The sequence below is a fragment of the Solea solea genome, chromosome 19 (assembly GCF_958295425.1).
Source record: "Solea solea chromosome 19, fSolSol10.1, whole genome shotgun sequence".
Taxonomy (NCBI): Eukaryota; Metazoa; Chordata; class Actinopteri; order Pleuronectiformes; family Soleidae; genus Solea; species Solea solea.
In genome coordinates this window covers 14,640,806-14,666,511 of record NC_081152.1, presented here as the reverse complement: position 1 = coordinate 14,666,511, position 25,706 = coordinate 14,640,806, and the positions used below count along the sequence as shown (strand labels likewise).

At 42.2% G+C, this 25,706-nt stretch overlaps 2 protein-coding genes and 1 long non-coding RNA gene across 3 annotated transcripts in view; 2 read left to right on the top strand and 1 right to left on the bottom strand.

Moving 5' to 3' along the window:
* The window catches only part of exd3 (exonuclease 3'-5' domain containing 3), a 37,710-nt gene extending 25,081 nt beyond the window's left edge, over positions 1 to 12,629 (top strand). The window contains exons 20-21 of the mRNA XM_058617407.1: positions 10,730 to 10,796; positions 11,747 to 12,629. Of these exons, the coding sequence (XP_058473390.1) occupies positions 10,730 to 10,796; positions 11,747 to 12,114 (435 nt within the window). The 3' untranslated portion in view covers positions 12,115 to 12,629. The remainder of the gene's footprint in view (positions 1 to 10,729; positions 10,797 to 11,746) is intronic.
* The window catches only part of LOC131446275 (uncharacterized), a 30,766-nt gene extending 14,931 nt beyond the window's left edge, over positions 1 to 15,835 (bottom strand). Inside the window, exons 1-2 of the long non-coding RNA XR_009233907.1 lie at positions 15,753 to 15,835; positions 15,429 to 15,623 (exon numbers count right to left, since the gene is read on the bottom strand). This is a non-coding gene — a long non-coding RNA (uncharacterized LOC131446275). The remainder of the gene's footprint in view (positions 1 to 15,428; positions 15,624 to 15,752) is intronic.
* A 4,041-nt stretch (positions 15,836 to 19,876) lies between these two features.
* Positions 19,877 to 21,150, top strand: nrarpa (NOTCH regulated ankyrin repeat protein a). Its single transcript, XM_058617688.1, has 2 exons — positions 19,877 to 20,048; positions 20,261 to 21,150. Exon 2 carries the CDS (start codon positions 20,776 to 20,778, stop codon positions 21,112 to 21,114), a length of 339 nt encoding a protein of 112 aa, XP_058473671.1. The 5' UTR covers positions 19,877 to 20,048; positions 20,261 to 20,775; the 3' UTR covers positions 21,115 to 21,150.
* The last annotated feature ends 4,556 nt before the right edge of the window (positions 21,151 to 25,706 follow it).

The following is a 25,706-nucleotide window of genomic DNA, read 5'->3' as shown; positions in this document are numbered from 1 at the left end:
TACAAAAACAGAGGTGGCAAAGGAAGTACCAGTGGAAGGGTTGGGGCTGGGAGCTGTTTTGGGGTGGGGTGGGGGTGGGGGGCACAGCGAAAGGAGGGAGGGGGTGCGGGTGAGAGAGTGCGGGGCTCAGAAAGAGGGACGGATTCAGTTCCCACACTTCTAATTACTGTGTCACTGGAGACTGAAAGGGGACTGCCCCTGGCCCTAGGGAATTTGCTGTGGCTGGTCGCAGAGAGGGAGCAGCGGTGGAGGGAGGGAAGGGAACTGAGTGGGGGTGGGGGGGGGAGCGGAATTAAAGAGGGTGTATGTCACAGGAACTCTCTGTATCCTCCTTTCTAGTGGTTTCACCTCATTGCATTCACACTGGAGGTGAACCCCCTTCACCGTGAGTGCTCTGCCCTCCTCGGCCTAAATACCCTAACCCCTCACCTCCGGCCCACTTCTCCTTAACCTGCTATTGGTCCTCCTTTTTCTCCGCAACCTTCGTTCACCATCTCGCCATCATCTACTTCCTCCTTTTTTTACCCTCATTACCCCACTCCTCTTCTTTTTTTTGTATCCCTCTCTCTACCTCAATGCCTTTCCAATGCCGTGTCCTTCTCCCGTGTCCCGTGTTGACATGAACAAGGCTGCCAGAGATGCTTTGAAGTGAGTTTGAACTCTCACACACACACACACACACTCACGCACGATGCCTTATCCTGCATCATTACTGCCACTTAACCCCGAGCCCTTTCCCTCTTTTATTTGCCTTCATCTCACCCTCCCATAGCCTGTCCACTATGAGTTGTGTGTGCGTGCGAGTGTCCTGATAAAACCTGCGATGTGTGTGAGGGAGCCATATGTGTGTCTGTGTAGCACACTGTGGTCTGAGTTTGACGTTTGAAGCAGTAATGTTGTTCCTATCTGCTTCAGAATCTCACGCCGCCAGTAGACCACTGCTGGTGCTAATAAAATTACATCTGAAGACAGCCTTGCGTCCTTTGTTCTGTGTTGACCACCAGTCTTTTTGTTTGTGCCTTACGTCTATCAAAATACCAGTAACAGTTTATAAAATAGCTGTGATTGCTACAACACATGCCAGCTGTTGCACATTGTGAACAGTAACGGAAACATTTCAAATCCTTTTCCTGCTTTTGATCGGAATACTCTGCGGCACTGTCAGCATGCTGTCTTTCAGCTCGATCTAACTTGTCCTGGATTGTTTTGTTTCAAGTCTTAACAACTCTTGCTTTGGTGTTGTCTGAGGGTTGGGGTAGACGGTTTGCAGCTGTCATTCACCTTGATGTTAGTGTTTGCTTTGTTTATCTTGTTTCTTCTTAGTGCAGATTCATGTCATGACTACAGTGCTTGCTGCAGGAAAATGACATTGGGATTTAACATCTACAGTACTTTCTCTCTTTCTCTGTGCATCTGTAGAAAAACAACTGCAAATCCCATTTCCATAAAAGTTTTGAATTTGTTGAATCACCTGAACCCATATTTACCAGATAAACATGTATCTGTCTGGTAACTAGGCCCAGGTTATGGTGTGGAAAAATAGATATAAAAGCAGGGTTTGGTCTTTGCAAGCAAGGCTGGTCATGGCTCACCATGTTGTGCCAAATTTTGTGAAAGTCGGGTCAAAGATAATTTTGCTCAGAGCAACATTACAATCGATTTAAGTCTGTCACCGTCTACAGGACATAATATTGTGAAAAGATAGAAAGTGCTGTGTGAACATCGAACCCTCTGGCAGTACTATATGAGCAGCTATCATGCTATATCATCACTTTTGCACAGGTCAATGTATGGACTGAAGGAAGTGCAATGAGTGCAAAAACAAGCACATGGGATGGTATGGTATGGGGGTCCGTTACCGGGCACAGCATGCGTGATCTGCATATGTGTGAAGGTGCCATTGATGCAGAGGCTTATATTGGAATTTGAGAGAGACATACTGTATGCTGCTGTTTTTTTTTTACCAGGATCCCCATGTCTATTCCAACAGAAAAAGTGCCAGGACTTGTTCTACACACATTGCAACAGTGTGGCTTAGTAGACACAGTGTGTGTGTGTGTGTGTGCTCGCTGAAATGGCCTGCTCACGGTCCAGATCTGTCTGCTGTTGGAAATGTCTGATGCAATATTAAAAACAGTTGAGTAGCCCAAGTGTTGTGGCACAGTAAGAATGAGCAAATATTCCACTTTCAAAAATGCAACAGTTAGTATTAACATTTAAAAGGTGACTGCAATGTGTTTGTACTTTAGGAACTCCGTCATCTACGTATGTGTGCAAGCATTCAAATTTTTTGCTTATAAAATGATTTGCTGGGTACCTCACCCAGACGCCAACACCTTGTCTGTCAAGAAGCCATGTGGGAGAGTCACTTTCCTTTCTTTCTCTCAACGCATTTCAGGGAGAGAACAGACCAAACCAGCAGCAGCAGCAGCAGCAGCAGTTACCACTGTCAATATTTACGATACTGGGTGATTCACTCTGCATTACAATAACATTCCCTGCATGCCTGCGTGCCTCTACATCAGGAGGAGATGAGAAAGATGGAAAAATAAGAGAAGAGGTAAAGATGGGGGCTCGAGGGTGAAATATGCACCAGCAGCGATAAATGTTGAGCAAAGGAATCTGCCGGTGGCTCTCCCATGACGGGACTGTCTGTTTATGCATGTGTGCGCATATGTAGTTGAGGTTGATGGATTCAAGTTGAGTGGGAGGAATTTCTGTTCGGGCTGTGTGTGGGCGTAGTGACAGTTTGAGAACTGTTAGCGCATGTTGTGGATGTCGTAATATAGGGTTGATCGGGTGCAGTGAAGGCCTGGGAAAAATCAGCATATCGAAACAGTTTCAGGATGTAAACGTGTGTAAGCGTCACTCGATGGAGACAAATGGTGACGGCGCGTTTGCAGCGGCGTAAGAACAAATGTTAACAGACAGTTGTGCGGATGCTCTGCATTTGAGAGAACCACTTGGTTTTTTTTTTATTGCACATATGACAGGAGCACAAAACCCACCATTTGGCTCCTCATCAATAGTGTTTTCCAAAAGGGAAACAGGATGCAAGCGTTTCACACAACTCCATGCAGTAAAGCAGGTGCCACTTCCACTCACCTGATCCTTGTTAGTAGGTTGTGATAAAATCCACAGTTGTGTTTTATTACACGTGCAGAACAACAAGCAGCTGCTACATGGGATTTCCCAAGATCAAACCAAGAGTGTGCGCAAATTAACCCTTTAACACCGAGCGCATCGCAGACGACACTGCATTACCGCAATTACGCGAGAAGTTGCACGTCAAAGCCGAGTGGTTATCGCGGTAATTTCACTCACACTGTTTCAGGAAGCCGGCGAATCAGAGTCTTTGTCACCAGAGAGGAAAGAGTTGGAAAAACACCTGTACATAATTTCCTTTTTTTTTGGCCTGTTTTTGGACATTAAGACAAAGACTCCAACAAATGTTAATTTAAATATGTTTTATACTGTTCAAATTTCAAATTTAACACTGTCTTTTTTAAATTTTGTTTTAATTCATTTTTAAAAAACGGTTAAAACCATATTTTAACATGCAGTAAATTGTAAATAGCTGCCAGATATTGAAAGTTGTTGTGGAAAAATGGGCAAAAGCACTTAGTTACAGGGCATTTTCTGGCCCTTTTATGGTTAAAATAAGCAAAGAAAAAAACATTACTTAGGTGTGAAAGGGTTAAGTTTTCTTTTACATTTTTACAAACTTTACAAACTGCACTAGACAGGGTCCATATATGATTTCATCCATGAACAATGATCCCGTTATTGTTTAAAACATAGGTTAGCTCCTAAAACGCAAACAGCTTGTTGTCCTTATTAACACAGGCAGTTCCAAGCCATTCTATTTAGAGGTTAACCTTCTGAAAACAGAACTCTGGAGTCTTTACAACCCAACACTGATACTGAAATCAAATAATATTACAGTTGAAAAACAGTCGTGCAAAGGGATGAATGCCTCGTGTCACAGATCACATTGTCTGTAAAACTTGTTTAGACTGGTTGTTTTAATTTGAACCCATAAAACGCAAGAAATCAATAGAGGCTGTCTTTCGGTTTAATCCAGCTTTTTATGTTTTTTTTTTTTACGTGAGCTGTTTTATCCCTCTTTAAAATCCATCGACCCATTGAACGCTTTTGTCAATGGATCTTTTCAGCGTGCTGTTTTCTTGAGCTGTTTGGCTTAGGCTGGCCCCAGCTATCTGGTGTCTGAAGAGAGGCGGAGAGAAAAAAAGAGTACTTGGAGATGGAAAGAGAGAAAGAAAGAGGTTAGAGGTGAGAGACAACCGGAGAGAAGGAGAGCTGGAGAATGGAGGGGGAAACTGGGAAGGGGGTAGCGAAGGCTTCAATCACGGCGTTTAACAAGAGCGAAGACACAGGTTTCACTCGGGAGACGGAGAGATAGAGGTGGAGGTTGAAGGTTGAAGGTTGAGTGGGTTAAAAAAAGAAAAATCCAAATGAACTGACTGTGCCAAAACAAGAGAGAGCTTTAGTGCTATTTGTGTGACTGCTAGACGGTTATCTGCCAGACTCCAGACTATTATCTTCTTCATTACTCGTTTTAGTGAGCTCTAATAAAGAGGAAGAAGAAGGGGTGAAGAAAAGAGGAGAAACGTAGTGACCGAGTGGCGGGTGGGAGATGGTGGAAAGTGGAAAATAAAGGGGGAGAAGAGCAAGAGCTCGAGCAAGTACTGCATTCAATTCAATGAAAGTTGTTCTACATAATATGTAGGACATCTCTTCCTTATCTGTTGATCAATAGTTACAACTGCAAATACAATATGTTCATAAATTCACAATATGCATTTCCCAATCTAAAGTTGACATGAAACGCACACAATGCAGCACATAAGCTGTAAATATATAAACACAACCTAAATAATCGTCAATAATAAGACATTCTCTGCCTAATGGGGGCAACGTAGGATGGATGTGACCGACATAATAATCATAGAACCTTTTTCTAATTTTAATATATGTACGAAACACTCACTGGACACTTTATTAGGTAAAGAGACACCTACTAAAGTGGCAGGAGTGACACCCGTTATCTCGTGATCGTGATCTCCTGCTGCTGTTTTTTTGTTCTCTGTGTTCAGAGATGGTCTATGGAGACTTTGATGGAAACGGGTGGTTGTTGGAGTTGATTTCCAACAAGTTTGGCCATCCTCCTCTGATCTCTGCTGTCAATGAGAACTGCCACTCAGTGGATAGTTCCTCTTTTTGTGTACCCTTCTCCGTAAAGAGAACAGCCTGTCTTGTCCGGCACTATCAAACATACCAACGTCCCTCCCTTAAATCACCTTTCATTTCTCCTCTGATGCTCAATTCTGCAGGCCGCTTCGTCCATTTCAACGCCCTGAATCGCTGAAGGTGGTTGCTGCGTACATATTTGAGTCGGCAAAGGAGTTGAACAGGTGTACCTTATGAAGTGGTGAGTGTGTGTGTGTGCGTGCGTGCGTGCGCACAAATGCCAAAAAGCTTTCACTTTTACAACTTAAGTGGATGATTTGTGTTGACTTTAATATCAGGAAGGAAATTATGTCTTCTCTATAATTTGTGTCTCATGCAGGTGAAATGAGAGGGTGCAACACGATTAAAGCAAGTATGTGTGTGTGTTTGAGGGAGAGAGAGAGTTTTTACATCTTCTCCATGCTTTTGTGGAATGTGAAAGTGTGTGTGTGTGTGTGTGTGTTTGTACATGTGTGTGAGTGAGGTGAGTCAGAGGAAGGTGTGTGTGATGTCAAGCCCAGACAGGCTCAGTTGTGGTCGTCCAAGTTCAGGTTGCTGTCAGGTGGTAGTGGTTAGTTAACAGGGCTGGTAATTATTTCAGACTTTTGCGCCGAGACACTGGCCAGACACTGTCAGGATCCTGTGGGAAAGTACATTTACTAGGTCACCGCAGTAGAGAAGCCCTTGTTTCAAGGTTTACAGATATTTACTGGAACTTTAATTTGAAAGAACAAACAAAAAAAACAAATAGCTAGCAGTACAAGAATGATAATTATGCCATAACAGAGTTTTAAAAAGGTTTCGCCTGGCTCTAGCCAAAACTGTTTTTTTATTAAATTGCGTTTGTTGCGTTTACCTCTTCTTTAAATACATTTCCTTGCATGCATTATAGCCTTTATAGACCTCTGGATCAACAATACATTTGGCTAAATATGCTAGAATATTAGTTTTTTTCAGTAATCCTACAAACTTCCCTTATGGATTGATTAACTGAATAATTTCCCTACTTGTTTTAGCACATCCCTTTTTTTTTTACACGGCCCTTCGTTAAAAATCTGAATTTGGTTGCATTTCAAATGTATGTATTTACTAATTGAGATGTATAAAAAATGTATAGCTGAAAATATAATATAGTCTGCACAATAAAGTAATAGTAGCAAAGAGGATTTGTGATTTAAATTTAAAACTTTGTGTAATTATGAATCGTGTGATTGCCCCAATCTGCTCTCACTTCTTTGGCTTCTGGCAGTCTGACAAATAGTGTTCAGGTTTAATGTTACGCTACAACACAACAACAACTTGTCAGCACTGAAATTAAGTTGGCTTCTTAAAATGGGAGATCACTCAAAGTTAAATATTTCCAATTGAAATTGAGGAGACGATTGTTGTGGGTGAAAAGCAGTCAAAACATGAAATGACTGTGTGGGAAAACAAGACAAAAAATTCATTGCTTGCATCTCTTTGCTTGTCATTTCTATGTAAGCATGGGCCTGTTTTTTTTTTTTCCAGTTTAGCGTACCATCTCTCTTACAGTGGAGTCACACCTTCATTATTTCATCTGTTCAACAGTAAGACAAGGAAGCAAAGATGCCAAGCATTGGTTAATGAGAGCAAGGGATTTCTGGGTTATTTTAGTTTCTTTAACCCTTTAACACCAAGCGTATTGCAGACGACACACTTGCACAAGCACACTTTGCATTACCATAGTTGCGCAACGGTTTGTAGTATCGGAAAAATTCTAACTGTTTCAGAAGTTGCAAGTCAAAGCCAACATGTGGTTAATGCGGTAATTTCACTCGCGCTGTCGCAGGAGGCTGGTAAATCAGTGTTATTTTAAATATGTTTTACTTTTCAAATTTCAAATTTAACTTAATAAGTTAATAATAACTTTAATAAAACTACAGTGTTTTTTCTCAATAAAACTATAACTCTTTGTTTTTCTTCATTTTAAATCATTAAAACAGTATTTTAACATGTAGTAAATTGTAAATAACTCCCAGATATTAAGTTAATCTGGAGAAATGGGCAAAATCACTTACTCATGGGACATTTTCTGGCCCTTTTATGGTTAAAATAATAAAGTCCAGATGGACATTTTGAGGCTTAGGTGTTGAAGGGTTAAAAGCACACATACTGTGTTGTGTATGTTATTAGACCACAGCAACCTTGGACAATAAAATATGTTTTACCTTCATCAGGAGTCAGTGTTCACATTGAGTGGAAAAAGACAGCATTTTCTAAAGGAAAATGATGATGCAGTGCTTGCTCTTCTTCTCTGTTCCCACGCTGCCCCTTACCTGACTAACCACAATTTGAATCAAATCACCAGTGCCCAATTGGCTGTTCCAACCATGTGACCTACATCGGCCCTCAAACATTTTCCCATGGGAGCTGCCTACAGAGCCACTGCACTGTGTGTGTGTGTGTGTGTTTGAGCACATTAGGGAAAAATCTCCCACCCACCCCCTCCTCCCTCTCTTTCCTACCTCCTTTCCACTATCCCCCTTTCTCTCCTCTTTTTTTCCACCACCTCCCATCCTTTGAAACACAGTATCACACTTTAGATAGCCTTTGTTGTCACGGCAAGGAGCATTCTTTCTCTGCAGCGGCCACACGGAGTGTGAGAATGCAGAAAGAACAAAGCACAGAGTTAGGACATTACAGCAATACAGCAAATACTGAAAACCTATGCAAGGGTAAATAATAATAATTTAAAGGGGGGAAAAAAAAGAAAACGCATTATTGTGTCATTCATGATTGTGGATTTTACTGAGCTATTTTGTACCCTTAGTTTGCCGCCGTCAAGCCTTAAAGCGAGGATTGAATTTCAAATTGGCATGTTCAGATGCCAAGTGAAGGGACGTGCAGCCAAAGAACACACATTAATGCACATATCAGTAACATGGTAGCAGCTAAAGCTCACCAGCCTGCACAGAGTGCCACATTCTGCTCTTCGTTATAATGAGTTTGTTGTGTCGTGCCACATTTCTAATCAATTTGACGTCGCACCTGTGTACCCTAATCCCTCGCATGTTTACTGTGACAATCGCATGCCCTAAAAAAAATCTTTATATTCTGCGGGAAGTCAAAAGCAGAAAACAAATGTCACCAATGCTGTCCAGTCCGACCCAGTTTCCAGGGCTTAGGTGAAGCCACAGGATTACCATCTGTGTTCATTCACATATCATTTCTCACCACAGTAGCCAAGCTCATTTTGTCATCTTCTATGAGAGCCATTAATGTCCGACTACAAATTTGTTGTGTCACTAAATACATCATTGTGACATGTGTGTAATGTCTCGGAGACACTTTGCTATACTGGAATCCATGTATGTGTCAGTGTGTGGGTGTCTAATAGATCTCTGCATATTTATGTCCCTGTGTTTTGATTAATTACCCATAGAATGATTTCCATCCAGGTTGCGTGTGTGTGAGGCAGTGTGCGTGTGTGCCTGTCTGTCCGTGGCTTAGCCTTGAGAGTTCAGAGCAGGTTCTGGCTTGCTCAACTCTGGGAAACTTTGAGCTGAGCAAATAGCTGGGTCTGTTTTCCTGGCTGCCGCCGCACTCATATGTGTGAGCCATGAGCACGGTCCCTGAGCATTTGTATGCATGCGGGTTTGTGTGCACACTACAATAACTTGAAATGTGAACAGGTGAAGTGTCTGTGGATTTATTGTGTGTGTGTTTGCATGTTAACTTGGAATTACATCATTGTGAGGACTAGTTTGACGATCAGACCTTAGACGGGTCATTTTAGCTCTCCTTGTAAATTCAGCGAGCTTATAATTGTAAGTGTCTAACATTTGTCAGATTATAAACGTTAGATACTCAGAATTATTTTGTCAGATGTCGACGGGGAAAACTTGGGGAACGAGCTCCAGACGGACAGCGACTCCAAGCCCGTGACTACATCCGGTCCATTGAGCTGTCGCTCCAAAACTCAGCAGCCAATATCCAGTTAGCTTCTTAAGACCCGCCCATGGTCAGAATTGCAAACAAAAAAAACCATGGTGCGTGTTTTAGAAGAGGAGAGTTTACGACTTTATTCTCGTAAAATTACAACTTTATTCTCTTGCAAATTTACGACTTTAATTTCGTAAATGTAAGATTTTATTCTCGAAGTCTGTGAATTGTTTTTTTTTCTCAATGTGGCCCTAATACAAACCAGGGAGCGCAAAGAACAAGTGTGTTTTCAAACAATAAAATACAATATTTTTGAATTATTAAATCGATATTTTATTTGCTCCGTGAAAAGTGTTGACACAAATCTAATTTCATACTCTGATGGTTGATAACCGTCCATAGACTTCATGTGCAGCATCGACACTTGTTGGTGTTTGCTAATAAGTGTCCTCACAAAGATAGGTGTGTGTGTGTGTGTGTGTGTGTGTGTGTGTGTGTGTGTGTGTATTTGTTTTAGGTACTTTTCTGGTATAAACACTGACCTTGTCAGGACCAGTCGTCCTCATGGAGACCAGAGTTTGGTCCTAAAGAGGCAGAACCTCATTTCTGAGGAACTGGTCGTGGTTATGGTTAGTCATTACGTGGTTATGGGTAAAGTTAGGGATAATGCTTTGTCGAGGCTGCCCAAATGAGTGGAAGCAAATGCTGTGTGTGTTATGTGGGATTAAGTCAGGCTGCAAAGAGGAGAGCACAGAATTTCACTGAGGGACAGATGAGCTTCATTCCCACAGGCAAGACAGGAGATGACACCTCTGCCGTTCCCACACCTCCAGTGTCTAGCCACTTTCTCGTATCCTGACCTCAGCCACCGCAGAGGCAAACACCGCTCCGCATGTGCACACAGAGGAGACGTAACTCTGCAATTGGGCGGGCCGCTGGGTGTACGCCCCCGATTTGCCACCGCTGCCATCGTCGTTATTGTACATTTTCTGGATAAAGACGGAGTGAGCTTAAAGCTTTTGTGAGGCCCGTGAAGCCCGGTTTGATTTGCAGCCCACCTCTAAGTGGAATGCTGTTTGCTGGGTGGAGCTCAGGTGTGTTGACAAGGCTTTTAGCACTGACGTGCTGTCAGGACGGCTTACAGACGAGTGTGTGTTTGCATGTTAGGGGCCGGCAAACAAGAGGTCACTAATGTCCCACCGGGGAGACCTTTACTGAGGAGAGGGAGAGGACGGCACGGACACGTGAAAGTTACTGAGGCGTAGCTGCTGTCGAGACACACACTCACTCACACACTGATTTGATCTTTCGCTAACACTTAGGCCCCTTCACACCAAAGCAACAAACAGGGGGGGGGGGGGTGTCTGTTTGCCATCAGTCTGAATGGGTCAACACAAGTTATCTGGCTCTGTGGAATTAAGTTAACCCTTCTCTGAACTGAACAGGTGCTTACTACAGTTCTTTCATTGTGAAATGTGGAAAGTGATTTTAATTTATATTAAATCTTCTGTATTCTCTTGAAAACATTTCTTCCAACCTTTGACCTGACGACTGTTTTCATCTCTTCTCTGTCCAGGCCTGTAACAGTGACCAGTATGTGGCAGTGCCCAGGGAGGACATGGTCAAGATGCTTACGCAGAAAGGTCAGCCTATTTTCTCTTGACCCTGATCGCACTACAGAGGCTTCATACCATGCGATTTTCGTTTTTGTTGACAAACGTATAAATTTAGAAACTCCAAAGTCAGAGAAGTTTAACCCTTTAACAGCGAGCATATCGAAGACGGCGCGTTTGTGCGAGCGCACTTTGCATCACTGTAATTACGCAGCAGTTTGTGCTATCGGAAAAATTCCAACAATTTCTTAGAGATGAGAAGTTGGAAGTCAAAGTCAACATGTGGTTATTACGGTTATTTCACTCACACTGTTGCAGGAAGCAGGCGAATCGGCCAATCTTTGTAACCAGAGAGGAGAGATTTTGAAAAAAAAATTGGCCTGCTTTTGGACATATTTAAAATAACAAATGTTATTTTAAATATATGTGTTATACTGTTCAAATTTAGCATGCAAAATCTGTTGTTTGTGTACTACTACAATGTTTTTTTCTAACTAAAATTTTGTTTTTCTTCATTTAAAAATCGTTAATATGCAGTAAATTGTAAATAATCGCCAGATATTGAAAGATATTCTGGAACAATGGGCAAAAGCACTTACTCACAGGACAAAAATAAGCAAAAAGGGTTAAAAAGGGTTAAAAACACTGCTGGCTCTGTTTTCACTTGGAAACTCCTGAGATCAGTTTCAGTAAAGGTAGGCAAAGACTGCGACCTTTAGAGATGGTGATGCATGATTACCAGCACAGCCACGACTGTCTTAGCTATTAGCATAACAAAAAAGTTTCAGTTTTAGCTCGTTCTCAGGTCTAATAAAAAAGAAAAATCCTTGCTTACTTATTGTTGTTTTTCAATAGAAACTAATCAAGAACTACAGAGGAGAGAACCAGCTTCCTGTTTACAGGATTTGTTTACACGCCATTAACCCTGCAGTTAATAATACTTTTTAAGAAGTCACAAAATGGTCATGCTCTGTCTGTAGGATTCCTGCAGGATCCGGACACTAACACCGACCGCTCACAACAGACGTCCCGTCAACAGGAAGAGGAGAACTGCGGTGACATCTTAACCACCAGCGCGACCCCTGAACTCCCAAGGTATGCCCTTCAGTGTCGCTGGGCCCTCCTTTCAGAGCTGGACCCCGATACCATGACCTTTCCCGGGGGGGCGCCCATACAGCTCCACACCGTGCCGCCGACCCTCCTGCAGAGGATAGCGCTCTTCTATGTGTGCACCAGATGTGGCAAGGTGTTCTGGGAAGGCTCTCACTTTGGCCGCGTCCTCTCCATGTTTCAGGAGGTCCTGCAGATAGCGGACGGGGACGCTGATTCAGTTACACAGCACCACTGACGGACTGATGTAGAGACACAGACGTTAACGTCACCAAAAAAAAAGGACAGCCTCCAGGAAATTGTTATTAGAAGAACCACTTATGTTTTCTCTTAATTTGTCATCATTTTAATGAAATAGCCTTAAAGAATGTAAATTTAAGCTCAGGCTATGTTTCTTCACTAGAAGAACCCTTTGTATCTGTTGTGTTTTTATAAGTCACACATGTTGACCTCGTAGTTTTATTTTAATTTTAGTGATTATCACATTTTTATAGCCAATGACATTGTGATTTACAGTTTAAGAATCTCCGATTTCCTCAACAGAACAGAAGTTTAATGCACTGATGTTCCATCTGTTCAATTATCGTTTTTATTGCTTTGATTTAAAAGCTACTGCGAGGTGATGACAGAACTCTGTTCTGCTGCATACTGTATTATGTCGTACTGTATTCCTTCACGCTGGGCGATAACATGTATATACGTTTTTATTTTTTTCGGTGAAAGATGTGACAATAAACTTTACGCTTTAATTTCCTTTATGTATGCATGAGAAAAATGTCAAAATCGTTTGCAGAGAGTAAAAAACTCTACGAGTGGACAGATTGATGAGATCATTTTCAAGCTGGACTGATGTGTGTGGGGGTTTTCTGCCTCGAGGCTCCAGAGCTGGCAGGTCACAGAGTAACCCAACACACACACACACACACATCAGAATTCGGTATTTCAGGGTTTCCTAGTCGGACGTTTAAACAAGAACTCCCTCTCAAGTCACATTTCCAACACAGAAAGTTGAAGCAACTTCACAAACCCCCGACCTAGGATTCCAAAATTTACTGTATATTCTATTTCTGTCTTATTAATATCAAATCAAGACAGTTGCCCACATCGCACCATCCCAATTTTATGTGCAAAATCACATGTAGAGCATTGTTATCAACTGATCTGACTGACAATGGCTCGCCCAAGATAAAGCTCGACTTCTCAACTGGAATAAGGTCAACTTGTAGGCGACGTCGCTCTTAATTCCAACCTTTGATGTAGATGTAACGCGCCCAGAATGTGCCATATACGGTGTGGTGCATGGTATAATGCTATTTATGAACTGTAGCTGTCCATCCTTGTGTTACTGAACCGCACTGAATGGCTCAATGGAAACGCAGCTTTAGTGAAAAGGTCTCTAAATGTTGGGTCAGCACTCGTTGAAGCAGAACATAGGCATTGAACCTTTTTGTGTTGAAGAAAGTAATGTTACACCGCCCATGATGCAGTTATCAGACATTATCAAGTATTGTCTTTTTTGAAGAATAATGTAACAAAAGTGGGCGTGTGTGGCCGTGACGGTGACGCTCACTGTTCATTGTTTTGTGCTGGCGCGAGATGGTGTGAACCCGCTGATCCCTGCGCTTACATCTAACAGCTATAGGTTGTCACACGCGACAAAATGTCTTTTATGTCCGTCCTGTGAAAGTATGACGGGTTAAATCATGATTTCTTAAATGTCAAATTGACCGGACGGTGATGGTATTGAGACAAATAAGAGGCATCAGCACCAATTTTATTCCACTAATACAACCACTGACATTCACTGATGCATAATCACAAGCATTGGTTGGCATATTGTGATATATCCAAGCTCTCATTCAGCATGACTGTGTAAATATTAATAAGTTTTAAGTTAATTGTTAACTGTAGCTTCTTTTTTACAAAGTCATTTTGACCAGTTAGTTTCACTGGTGACCTGGAAATCAAGGTTATGATAGTTATATAGTTATCTTTCTTTGTCTTTCACTATCTTTATGAACAAAATAAGCAAAACTTAAAGGTTAAATGAAATAGAAATAAAAACCAGATTTAGAAAAATGCCGATAACTAACTGAAACTGAATTGTGTGTTTGTATAACGAACTAAAATTGTAGCGAAAATGTGCTTAGTTCTCGTCTTTGTAAATGAATTCCATACTTAATCCTTTTGGGTTCATATAAAATGTGTTTATTTTTTCTCTGCCTGCAATTTTGCAAGGTTGCATTTGAGACATAATACTTATTATCACCCTTTTGAATCTTGCTTCAATATTACAAAAAAATAAAACTAATAATAAAAACTAAACTAAAACTAAGCATTTACAAAAAAACAATGTAAAAACAAGCACCCCTGCTCTAAAAAAAAACGAAGTAAAACTGACTCAAACAAGTCAAAACGAAAGGAAAAATGAAAAATCAGAAACTACTCTAACCTTGCTGGAAATCAGAGTGGGTTCTTTTGTTTTGATTTGCATTTGAAACACTGGTCTGGAACCATGCTATGTTCTTCTTGATTTTCTTTAAATACCCAAATAGACAAAAGCGAGTGTCGTGCTGGTGGAGGACACACAATGACCACAGGTGTTCTCCACAGCAGACACACAGAGGTTTCGTGTTTTTATTCAAGTATAGGCAACATTGTAATAATAATAAGTGATGATGAGTGTACAGTTCTGTTTCACTGACTCATGCATGTCAGGAAAGCCGACCTCCAGCTGTTTTCAATGATTTCACATCCGACTTCCAGGTGTGAGGGGGGTGAAACAAGTGGTGCACAATCTGACCAGCAGAAAACAACAGACTGCCGGGATTAAGCCTGAAAAGCCTAAATAGGACACATTTAGATTTTTGTTTTCTTTAGTGATGTGGGCTACTGTAGCTGTATTTATGACTGCTCCTGCCCTGTTTTTGCTCCAACATACATAGAGGAGTACAGAACCACCCTGGCTGGCTGCCATGTCTCTTTTTAAAGCAGGCTGCGTAAGAATACAGTAACATTAAGCTCCCTGTAAGTATTTTTATTGCTGTGAATTGAGTCGAAACCCAAGCTCCCAAATAAAGCCCCTTTCTGTTTGCCCTGTCCCGTCCTTGTCCGGGTGGTCGCAGGGCTGCCTCCCTCTCTCCCTCTCTCTCTCTCTCCCTCTCTCTCTCCCTCTCTCTCTCTCTCAGAGAAGAGCGCGAGATTTCTGCTGCAGCACCGTGTTATTTGATCCTTGCTCTTTCTTTGCTGGGAAGAAAAGCTCGCCTCTTTCCCACGCTCTGAGGACACGTGGTACCCGGAATGAATTGGATTCATAAGCCCCTCCCACCCGGTAAAACGTCATCTCTCTCTCTCTCGCTCGCACTCACTCACACACACACACACACACACACACACATTCTCTCTCTCTCGCTCTCTCTCTCTCTCTCTGGCATGAATGATAAAAAATTATTTTTGCCAAAGCGCGTAATGATAAAAAAATAGACATTTTTACATGACAGTTTCACATTTATCTTCTGCTCTGTGTACGGTTTTTTTTTCTTTCTTTCTTACTTTCCTCTTTCTCTTCCCGGACTCCTCCTCTAGTCTCCAGCGACATGCAGGCTCACAACATCCCAGGCTGGGACGCAGCGGCACGGGGAGAGGCTCCTCCTGGCTTGTCTGGCTCAGGCTGCTCGGCTCCAGGCGCCAAAACGCGTCCCTGCGCGCACACACACGCAAAAATGACTTCTTTGTCTTTCTTTGTTGCTGGAAAAAAAAAAACTGAAAAAAGCACACGTCTTGTTTATCAACAAGCTGCAAAGGAATGGAGATACGGCTGCACAAATACAAGCAGAATAGACGCGTATTATCTGCGTGCGCGTGATTACTTTATACATTTTGGATTTGGAGAGTTGGCGCACCCTCTGTGCCCAGGTCACCCAAAAGTGTCTTAACAGAGTGCGCATTTACGCAGCTTGGAATGCGTTCTTGGTCCTTTTTTTTGTTTTCTTTTTTTTTTTGTTTAGCTGACACGAGTAACGTGGTAACAGACACTTAAGCATAACTTATCTGAAATCAAAGTATTTTATTTCTCAACAATGTATCTGGTTTGGAAACTTTCCAGACAAACATTAGAGAGACACAGGAGCCAGGAGTTGGGGGTGAGAGAGAGAGACAGAGGGAGACAGAGAGAGAGAGAGTTGGGGGAGAGTTGGGGTGGGGGTGGTACTGGAGCGCAAATGCCACAGAGTTTGGGGGAGAAACTCATCCACTCGCAGAAACTTTTGGCTCCTGCGGTCTGCGCAAATGTTTTCCAAGTGTCCAAACGCACTGTAGCCAAAGCTCTGATAGCGGACAGATGTTTCTCATTTTCTAGAAGATGTTCTGCACCATTCAGTAACCTTAAACACACACACAGGTCCGCGCAGCTGCCCTTTTAAGGACTCTGCGTTGACTTCCATTCATGTGGCCGCCTAAAGAAAGCACGATCCCTTAACCTTAACACTGACCAGTTAATACCCAAACTTGACCTAACCGCAATTCAAATCTTGGCTCCAAACGTCCTCAGAAATGAGGTTCTGCCTCATTAGGACCACGTGTTTGTGTCCATGAGGACTGCTGGCTCTGACGAGGTCAGTGTTTATGCCAGAAAAGGACCCAAAGAGGATAGAAAAACAAGTACACACCTATATATCCTGCCTAATATGAGCCATAATTATGTGAAAGTAACAACCCCATCATGCACATGTTAGTATGTACACTGCAGCGTCCTCTGTGCTCATGTAGAGACCAGTGGTGTTTAAAAATAATGAGAGGAACACACATGTGCTGTGGTCGCCTACATATTCACCACATATCTATGAGTGACTCAAAGCCACTCCATGTCCTTGTTTTGGAGCATTTGCAGCTGCAGGCCACTTGTTGCACAGGAACAAACAAAAACTTGGCAGAACACACACTCACAGACACACACACAGAGTCACCTGCAGATGCACCTATGAATCACAGTCACCTCTACCAAATGTATTTATACTCCATCGCCAGAGTCAAGGGTCTGAAGTCTTTCGTAAACATCACATTGTATGTTAGTTAGAAGGGATTCCTCTCCTTTGACTGACAGGCAGGTGTCAGGTTAGAGTGTATTTTAGCTCGGGTTGGCGTTCAAAAGCTGCTGATGCAAATCACCATGTAGCAACACTAGCCACAGTTACAGTACATTCAAGAGATGATTAACAAATATAAAACCATACGACGCAACAGCCGTGGGAAAATAAAAAGCTTGTGGAAATGGCAAGACTGTAAAATAACTTCAACTGTATTCATTTATTTATGCTTAAACTTAATAAATGAAAAGTTGTTATGAAAAGAGTTATTGTCGTTTAACCTCTGCTTCATAAAAGTGGACACAACTCAAAAACTTAAAAAAAAAGAGATGAGGTGTCTTGACGTAGATAATTAAAGGAGGATGAATTGGAGGTATGGGTATCATTTTATTTGTTCATTTCAAAGGGACAATGCTGTTTAACTTAGTTCCAAGACATGGAGCTGATTTTATAGCAATTGCTGATTCACAACTCCAGTCCCTCGGGCTTTTGTGTGTAAAATACATTATAAAAACATCTCAACAGACATATCACAAAGAACACAAACACACCACACAACGATGAGTACAGCTCTGACTTGATTTGAGCCAGATTTATTACTCAACCTTCAAAGTCAAATATGTCCAATTCCATTTTGGGCGGCCCCTTTGAGAAAAAGCAGATTGTCTAAAAACATAGAGCAGTATTTTACAGTCGCCATTAGGACACACACTGTATAATTTTTACTTCCTCTAAGGAGGTTTATGTTTTTGCTCGTGTCTGTTTGTGAGCTGCATAAGTCAAAAAGTTGATTTTCTGAGGATGTAGTTTAAGGAGATGATTAGATGTTGCACTCTCTCTCTCTCTCTCTCTCTCTCTCTCTCTCTGTGTGTGTGTGTGTCATAATAATTTCAGTGTTAAAAGATGATGTGGTTGTAAACCTCCAGGTGACCTGGTTTTTGACTTTAAATTGACCTATTACACTGAAAATGTCTTCAGTGTCTGCAGAGTGTCTCTCAATTGAAAAAAAAACAGTCAAGTCTCTGCCACATTTCCACTTGAATGTGTTGATTATTTATATTATGCAATCTTGTATAAAGTACCTTGTACAAGTATGTTCTCGGAAAATGACTTGGAGTCACTTTTTTATATTACTTAAGTAAAAGTACTTCAAGTATATGACATTTACGTGTCAAAAGTCATTTTCTGATACAAAATGTACTTACTTTTTTAGAAGTTAAAGTATTAAAAAAAGTGAGGAGTCAGGATTGAGCCATGGTGGCTCAGTGGTAGGACAACTGGAAGGTTGTGGGTTCAATTCCTGGCCTTGCTAGTCTATATGTGTCCTTGAGCAAGACACTTAACCCCGCGTTGAAGTCAAAGTTGAAGTGACTTTGATGGCAAAGTAAAGCAGCTCATCAAGACTAGAAAAACAGACCATTACCAACTCTTCTTCTTCTTCTGACTTCATTTTGGTAGCAACGAGTAACAAAGTTAGAATAAATATAGTGGCGTAAAAGTAAAAGTTGCTAGAAAAATAAATACATGAAAGTAAAGTGCAGAGACGTAGATTTTGTACTGTGCATATGTTCGGTTGCGACCTCGATTGTGGGATGTGTGATGCTGTCTCTCCCACGCTGACGCGCATGCAGGTTCGGCGCACTGTGACACTCACACACACGCTCGCGCAGCCACAGACGTGCGCCAAATGTACAGTTCAGAGTGTGGGAAAAGGAGGACAGTGTGAAACCTGCCAAACCAACCGAGCACAGAGAAGTGTTACACACACATGCTCAAATGGAGCAAACGGCCCCGCGCCGGGCCGACATGTGTACCTGCGGCTGCGGTTTCCGCACTCATTTCAGTCCCTTTCCCCTCTCTGCCTGTGCGCAAACATGACACGTTCACATGAATGCAGAGCGGCGTTTCTCTCTATCTGTGTCTCTCATCACTTCTCTGTTTCTCTGTCCTTTCTCACACACTCACACACAAACACACACACACACACGCGCGCGCGCGCACAGGCACCCAGTTCCCACGGTGCAGGCGGAGGCAGCTGAGCGGCGCGTCAATCTGCGCACAGCGTCACCTTTTTTTTTCCACGTGCAAAAAGGAAGTGGCGCAGGGCTTTTGTTATTTGAGGTCCCACGTCGTTTAGTCATTTTTAAAAACAACTGGAATACATTCGCAGTTTATGATTTCAACAACAGCCGCCACGGATGTGTTTTTATGTGGAGACAGAGAGAGACCCCCGGTCCGTTTCAAGGCTTTTAATCATGAGTTTGGTCACTCACTGTGAGACTTTTAGGGGATTCTGGTATTCAAAGATTCTTCTAACTTTTCTTTGGCCTTTTACACCATTTAAATTTAAAACATTCTTAGATGTTTAGACAAAAACCTAAAGCAGCATCTCTGTTGTATTTCATGTGTGTGCACCTCTTTCGGCCCAATATAATATAGATGTTTATTAAAGACGTATTATGGATGTAAATAAAAAACAATCCTCATCCCTGCTGTATTTTCACTGTGCGTAAAACCTTCGCCGCTGCCAATGAGATTTGAACTTTTTTTGTTTTGTTTGTTTCAAACTTCTTGTTTGTGTTGTTTAATCCACAGTTGGATGATCCCTTTTTTTCCTTTTTTTTTAACAACGTGTCCGTTTTCTCAGCGGTTCACTGCTCTGACAGCATCGTGCCTCCGGCTTTGAGTCCACTTCCTGGGGTCGGCTACTGGAGATCGGATATGGGAGCTCACCACCATCATACTGCTGCGGGCGGCTTGTTTAATATTTCTGCAGCAACGTTTGGCTCCCACCCCCACCTTCTCCTCGGTGGACCTCACCACACCCCCTTTTGCTCTGAATTCACAGGGTCCTGGTCCCTCCCACTAACGGAGCCGGCAGCCTATAACCTCCCCGGGTTTCCGCCCATTCCTCCACAGTTGATTCTTTGGGAAGGTATTGTCATGCATATAAAGGACGCGTAAAATATTCCCCCAGAGCGCAGCGCAGGGCAGAGACTCACACGGACCGCACGGAGGAGAACACAGGCAGGGCCACACGGTGGATTTCTATCGTTTTCGTCGCCACGGACCCGTCCATCTGTCACAGGTAAGCCACACATCTGCAGCGGACTACATTTCCAGACACGTTTGAGGGCGAACTCGAGCGGCGAGTGCGTGCGTAAAAGCGTGCGCACGGAGCTCTCTGTGCCCCTCCGTTCTTTACTCTTGGATGTGTCGGAATGTATGGTGTCTCGCGGTCTGTAGGTGTGGAGTCGGGATTCACGCGGACCGTTCTTGTCTTTTTTTTGTCTTTCTCAGACACCCTGGCCACTGGAGCAGCGACATAAAGCCGGGACGCGAAGCCAGGAAACAGGTGGGACCGTTTAAGGAAAACCTGCGGGGACCCAACACCGAGGAGGAGGCTTCCCTGTGGATAGTGGACATCTCCATCCCCTGCCTTAGGCTACCTGCTGCTGCTACAGAGGGGAAACTATATCTACAGGCTCCTGGACCTCTTGAGAGCCCCCTTTTAATGTTTTAGGGATTTTAGGATCTCTCAAATATTAACTTTTTTTTGCACACCGAGTGTGTTATTTCCTCTATTGTCCTTTTTGGGATATATACATTAATTCCCCCTCCTTTATTAGTTCTTAAAAGTGCCTTAATAACTGGCTACAATCCAGTGCGTAACTGTGGAATTGTTACCAGACCATAGACGCTCACCAGGGAGAAGAAGACATCATCGTCATCATCATCATTATTATTATTATCATCATCAGCTTTAGTGTCCAGCGCAGGATTACTGGTTCGCCACCATTCAGCGAGCTGCAACCATGAGCCAGGGGGATGTGTCGACTTGCTCCGCGCCGCAGAGGGTTTTCCAGGAGGCGGTAAAGAAGGGCAACACCAAGGAGCTGCACTCGTTGCTGCAGAACATGACAAACTGCGAGTTCAACGTCAACTCCTTTGGGCCGGAGGGACAAACGGCCCTCCACCAGTCCGTCATAGACGGGAACCTGGAGCTGGTAAAACTGCTGGTGAAGTTTGGCGCAGATATACGACTGGCCAACAGGGAAGGGTGGAGCGCTTTACACATCGCTGCCTTCGGGGGCCACCAAGACATTGTGCTATACCTCATCACCAAGGCCAAGTACTCATCTGGCGCCCGGTGATCTGTCTCTGCTGTCAGGTAAAAAAAAGAAAGAAAAAGAAATAGAAAGAAAGAATTAAGAAATCACAAAAACAGCAGCCACAAGTGGGAAAATAAAACTGCAACACATGGGAAAGCCAGGCTCAAACTGCCATCATCTACATAGATGTGCCAAATTATGTTAAGAAAACAAAACAAAACACAACAACAAAAAGGAAATACAGAACAGATCTGCACAATAATCTTCTCTCACTGTAAAAAAACCAAACAGGACTCAGTGTCTCTCTGCACTCCTGAGTGAAGCCACCACATGGTCCACACTTTTCACAGCGCGTCAACACGAATCTCTCTCTCTCAAAAAAAAAGAAAACGCCATTGCGGTGAGTTTGTTGGTACTAAAGCTTTCCTCTTGAATGTGTCTACTCTAGGGTCGTGTGGTCCACTGTAAGAACACACAGTGTCTGTGAATCACGTGTGTGTTTGGACTCAAGAGTGCAGATGGCCCACTTTTCTTCTCTTGTGTTATTTTTGCGTTATTATCATCCATGACCTCCCATCATCCTCAGTACAGTCTTTGTGGAGGAGGCGCAGATTTGACCTGTTTTCCTCCTCGTTGTTCACTTGTAAAATCCTTTTTTTTTCTCTCTCTTTCTTTTAAGTTATTGTATATGAAACACGGCACTTGATGCTACATGGCTGCATGCTGGAATATCTGAAAGGGAAGACACATGAACAAGAGAAGAAGGGTTGCCCTCTGTTGGCTACCAGAGGTCTATTATTTTCTTTTAAGAATCTATTTTTTTGTTACTTTAAAGAGCGGCATTATGGCTATCCAACACGCTTTTCCAGATGTGTAATCATTATGTAACAACAACTGACTTCATCGATGTTGTGAAGTACTGTACACAATAGCTTTACTTTGTTTTTTTTTGTTTGTTTGTTTGTTTTTGGTTAAGAGAAAAGAGACAGTAGCAAGAATGCGCTGTGCCTATTACTGCAAGCAGATCCTGCCATGCTGGCGTCCAACCTTTCAGGCCAGTGCTGACTACTTTGCCAATGGTCATTGTGTTACTAAAACAAAAAAATACCGCTGCTTTCGCTTTGTATCAAAAAAGATAAGAGAGAGAGAGAGAGGGGGAGGGAGAGGGAGAGAGAGAAAGGCAGAGAGAGAGAGAGTTGCATTTGGAAATCACTTTATAATCTCCTTTCAGTATTTTATTAACATCCTAGTCATCACTGTGAAAGCAGGCTTGGTTTTTTTTTTTCTTTATTTATGAAGGTACATTGAGAAGATGCATTTTTTTTTTTTAGTCCGAATATGTTGTTGTTCTTCTTTAAAGAAAAGAAAAAAAAATTATATATAAATATCTATGAGTGTGGGAGAATATCTATAGCGTGACTCAAGCTGCTTCAGACTCCTAGTATATAAACTGTCCCCTGTGTGGAGGTAAACCTGCCCCAAACCCCATCCCTAACCTCCCTCCCTCCCCACTCCTCTCGGTTAAAGCCCGTTGACCCTCAAGAGGACTACACCACCCCCCCCCCCCCCCCCCCACACACACCTCTCTCCCATTTAAAGGACTTTGTTTGGTTGCCTTTTGCCAGCTACCTCGACTATAAAGTATTCTCAAAGTTGTTCAGCTGTCTCACCACTCAGCCACGTTTTCTTTTTTGGAGTCTGAAAAGATTCCCCTGTTTGTCTTGTGATGATCCACAGTATACTTTACTATACTGTCTCTTATTTTCTTTTTTCTATGTAGCCTGACAGACACAGATCAGAAGATGCAGTCCCTGCATCCTCATTGGGGACAGTTTATTTCACACACACACACACACACACACACACACACACACACACACACACACACACACACACTACAACCAAACCAATTCTCAGCATGATATATATGTATTTTTTTCTCTTTCTGTCTCTCGTCACTGCATGTTTTTCCTCCTCCTCTCTAAACCTCCTCCTACTTGTGCTTCCTTCTCTCTCTCTCTCTCTCTCTCTCTCTCTGTGTCTTCATCATCTGTTTTTCCACCTTCTTTGTTTTATATCAGGCAATATTAGAAGAAGAAAAAATAAGGATTTGTTTCGCATGACTTATAAATGCAGGGAGTTTTATTGCACAAAAAAAAAAGAAAATGCGGAGCCTTGCGCGCCCCCAGTGTTTTTACGGGGTAACTGCAGGAGCCAAGGCTTTGGAATATAGTTACTACTACTGAGCAGGACCCTTATACTGTTGGACGATGAAGATCATATGACTGTTGCAAGAGAACACAGTGAAAACATATAAGTTAAAAGAGAAATTGGTTCCTTCATAAACTTGCCTGCTGCATTTTTTTTTTTTTTGAAAAGTCATGGCACCCTAACATTTGTATCAATGCTGCTTGTATGTTTCATTTTTTGTGTTGTGGTTGATGTTGATGTTATTGTTTTTAAAGCCGACTGCTTGAGTGGCCAACAGTTGTACAGAAGCTTCACAGCAGCACAGGTTCACCTCATGGGAAGCTGTTTTTTTTTATCAGAAGTGTGTGTGTGTGTGTGTGTGTGAGTTTGTGAGTGTGTGTTTCTCATGAGGCCGTTATAAATTTACAAACTTCCCATTTTAACTCCACAAACAACAACAAATCAAAGCAACTGAAGCGATAGATCCACGACATCAAGGTATAGATTGGTATCAGGCAACAACATGAAATATGCATCGCTTGTCTTAAACTTGATGTTTTTTCTTTGTTTTTTTTGGTTGAATATTGCACTGATGATGACTGTGTTGTTGAAACGTTGGCTTTTATGTGTCGACATTAAGTTGTTGTTTTTTTCCCCCTGAATGAGGGGGGAAAAAAGAAAATAAACAAACACAACAAAAAAAAAAATACTATTGTATAAATATAATGCTCCAGGTGATGATGTCTAAATGTGTTGTGTCACTTTGTGGAAGAAACAAAGATGCGTGTATCTCTGTGATGTGGGTGTGTGTATATATATACATATGGATATATATATCGACACTGATGATGATGATGATGATGTCTCGGGGCACTTTCTTTTCTGAAGTGCTGTCTTCCTGTTTTTTTTTTGAAAGGGGAATAATACATTTGATGGTAAGATCATTGTAACAAGATTAAAAATTGCACGGTTGTGTGTGGTCGCTTGGTTTTTCCAGGGTCATAACATTTATGACGTAAGGAGCCAGCGGCCGGATTGGTGTACATGAGTAAGATGATTTTTTTTTTGTTTTTTTTGTTTTTAATAAAAATAAAAGTGCTGACTTATTTGGACCAAGTTGTGTTTTCTGGTCTTGCTTCATTTCAAGCAAGGGGGGAAACGGCAGAGTGATGCAGATGTTCCATCGTGTTTTTTTTGTTTGTTTGTTTGTTTTTTTGTCCATTTGTCCGTTTGTATTCTTTTTATTTTTTGAACGTTTGTAACACTGTGATGATGACGGCGTGACGTCATGTGGAGATGAGTGCTGTATTATTTTTGTACGTTTGTGTACAAGCCAGTAAAGAAATCATTAAACTCAAATCTGCTGTGTACGCATACATTTCTTATCTCCAAACCTCAAGTTGCATTTTCATATAAAAAGTTGGTTTGGGAAACACACCCCCACCCTCCCCTCCCTCCCCCCCCCCTCTCTCTCTCTCTCTCTCTCTCTATTCCCTCCCTGTTTTCCAAGCCGGGCCCAACCCAGATCCCCATTCTCTCCCTTTGTCATTCATCTGGCCTCATCCTTTCACTGCCGGGATAAAAGAGCCCGGTGCATTGTGGGTAGGCTCAGTTTTAAAGAAGGGTCCCCTCCCCTGTGTCTGTTGTGGGAGAGCTGGTTTTATGTTACCCCCACACTCAAAAAACCTCCCAACACACACTCCTCGCTTGTGCACAAGCACTGCACTACATTTCAGATGCCTGTTTTGCTCCTGTATGCACTCGACTGTTCGTATTTCTGACTTTCATTTATTATTTTTCCTCTACAAAAGAAAGAGCTGCCCATGGCTCCTGCTTTGCTTGTGATTATGTTGTATGTGATGTTGTATCCTTGTGAAATGTGGCTAGTTCATGTGTATGAGGTGCTGATATGTATATTGGCTGCTATGAGGGAACGCCGAGGGGGGAAAAACAAACACATTTTAGCCACTTAAAAATATAAAAAGTATAACAAAACATAAAATGTAGACCTGCTCACGTCTAATGATATCCATAGGACTGTGTTTGCCACTTTATCTTGACATTAGACAGACAGTTCTGACTTAAAACTACACTTTGTGAGCTGCTCACTCCCTGCACCAAAGTAAAATAACAACAAAAAAAAAGTTACATACAGCACTTTATCATCCACTGCTGCCTTGATCAAAAATTCAAATATGTATTGTACACGAGAGTACTTATGGGATAGAAATGTAGATTTCTATGGAAGAGAGATAGTGAACATTTTACAATGCTTATGGTTTCCAGTCAGAAAAAGTGCAAGAAAAAAGCAGCAAAACTGTTTTTAAAGCCATGTTTGTTGGTTAGAGTTGGAGTCGCTGAGTGTCCTCACTGAAGAATGCTTTAAGAGCAAAATTCAATATTGTAATAGGTGAACTTTAACGGTTTTAGTTGAATTCCTCTTT

What these genes read in the sequence shown, in the direction of transcription:
- nrarpa (XM_058617688.1), top strand. Translation starts at nt 20,776, where the DNA reads ATGAGCCAGGGGGATGTGTCGACTTGCTCCGCGCCGCAGAGGGTTTTC.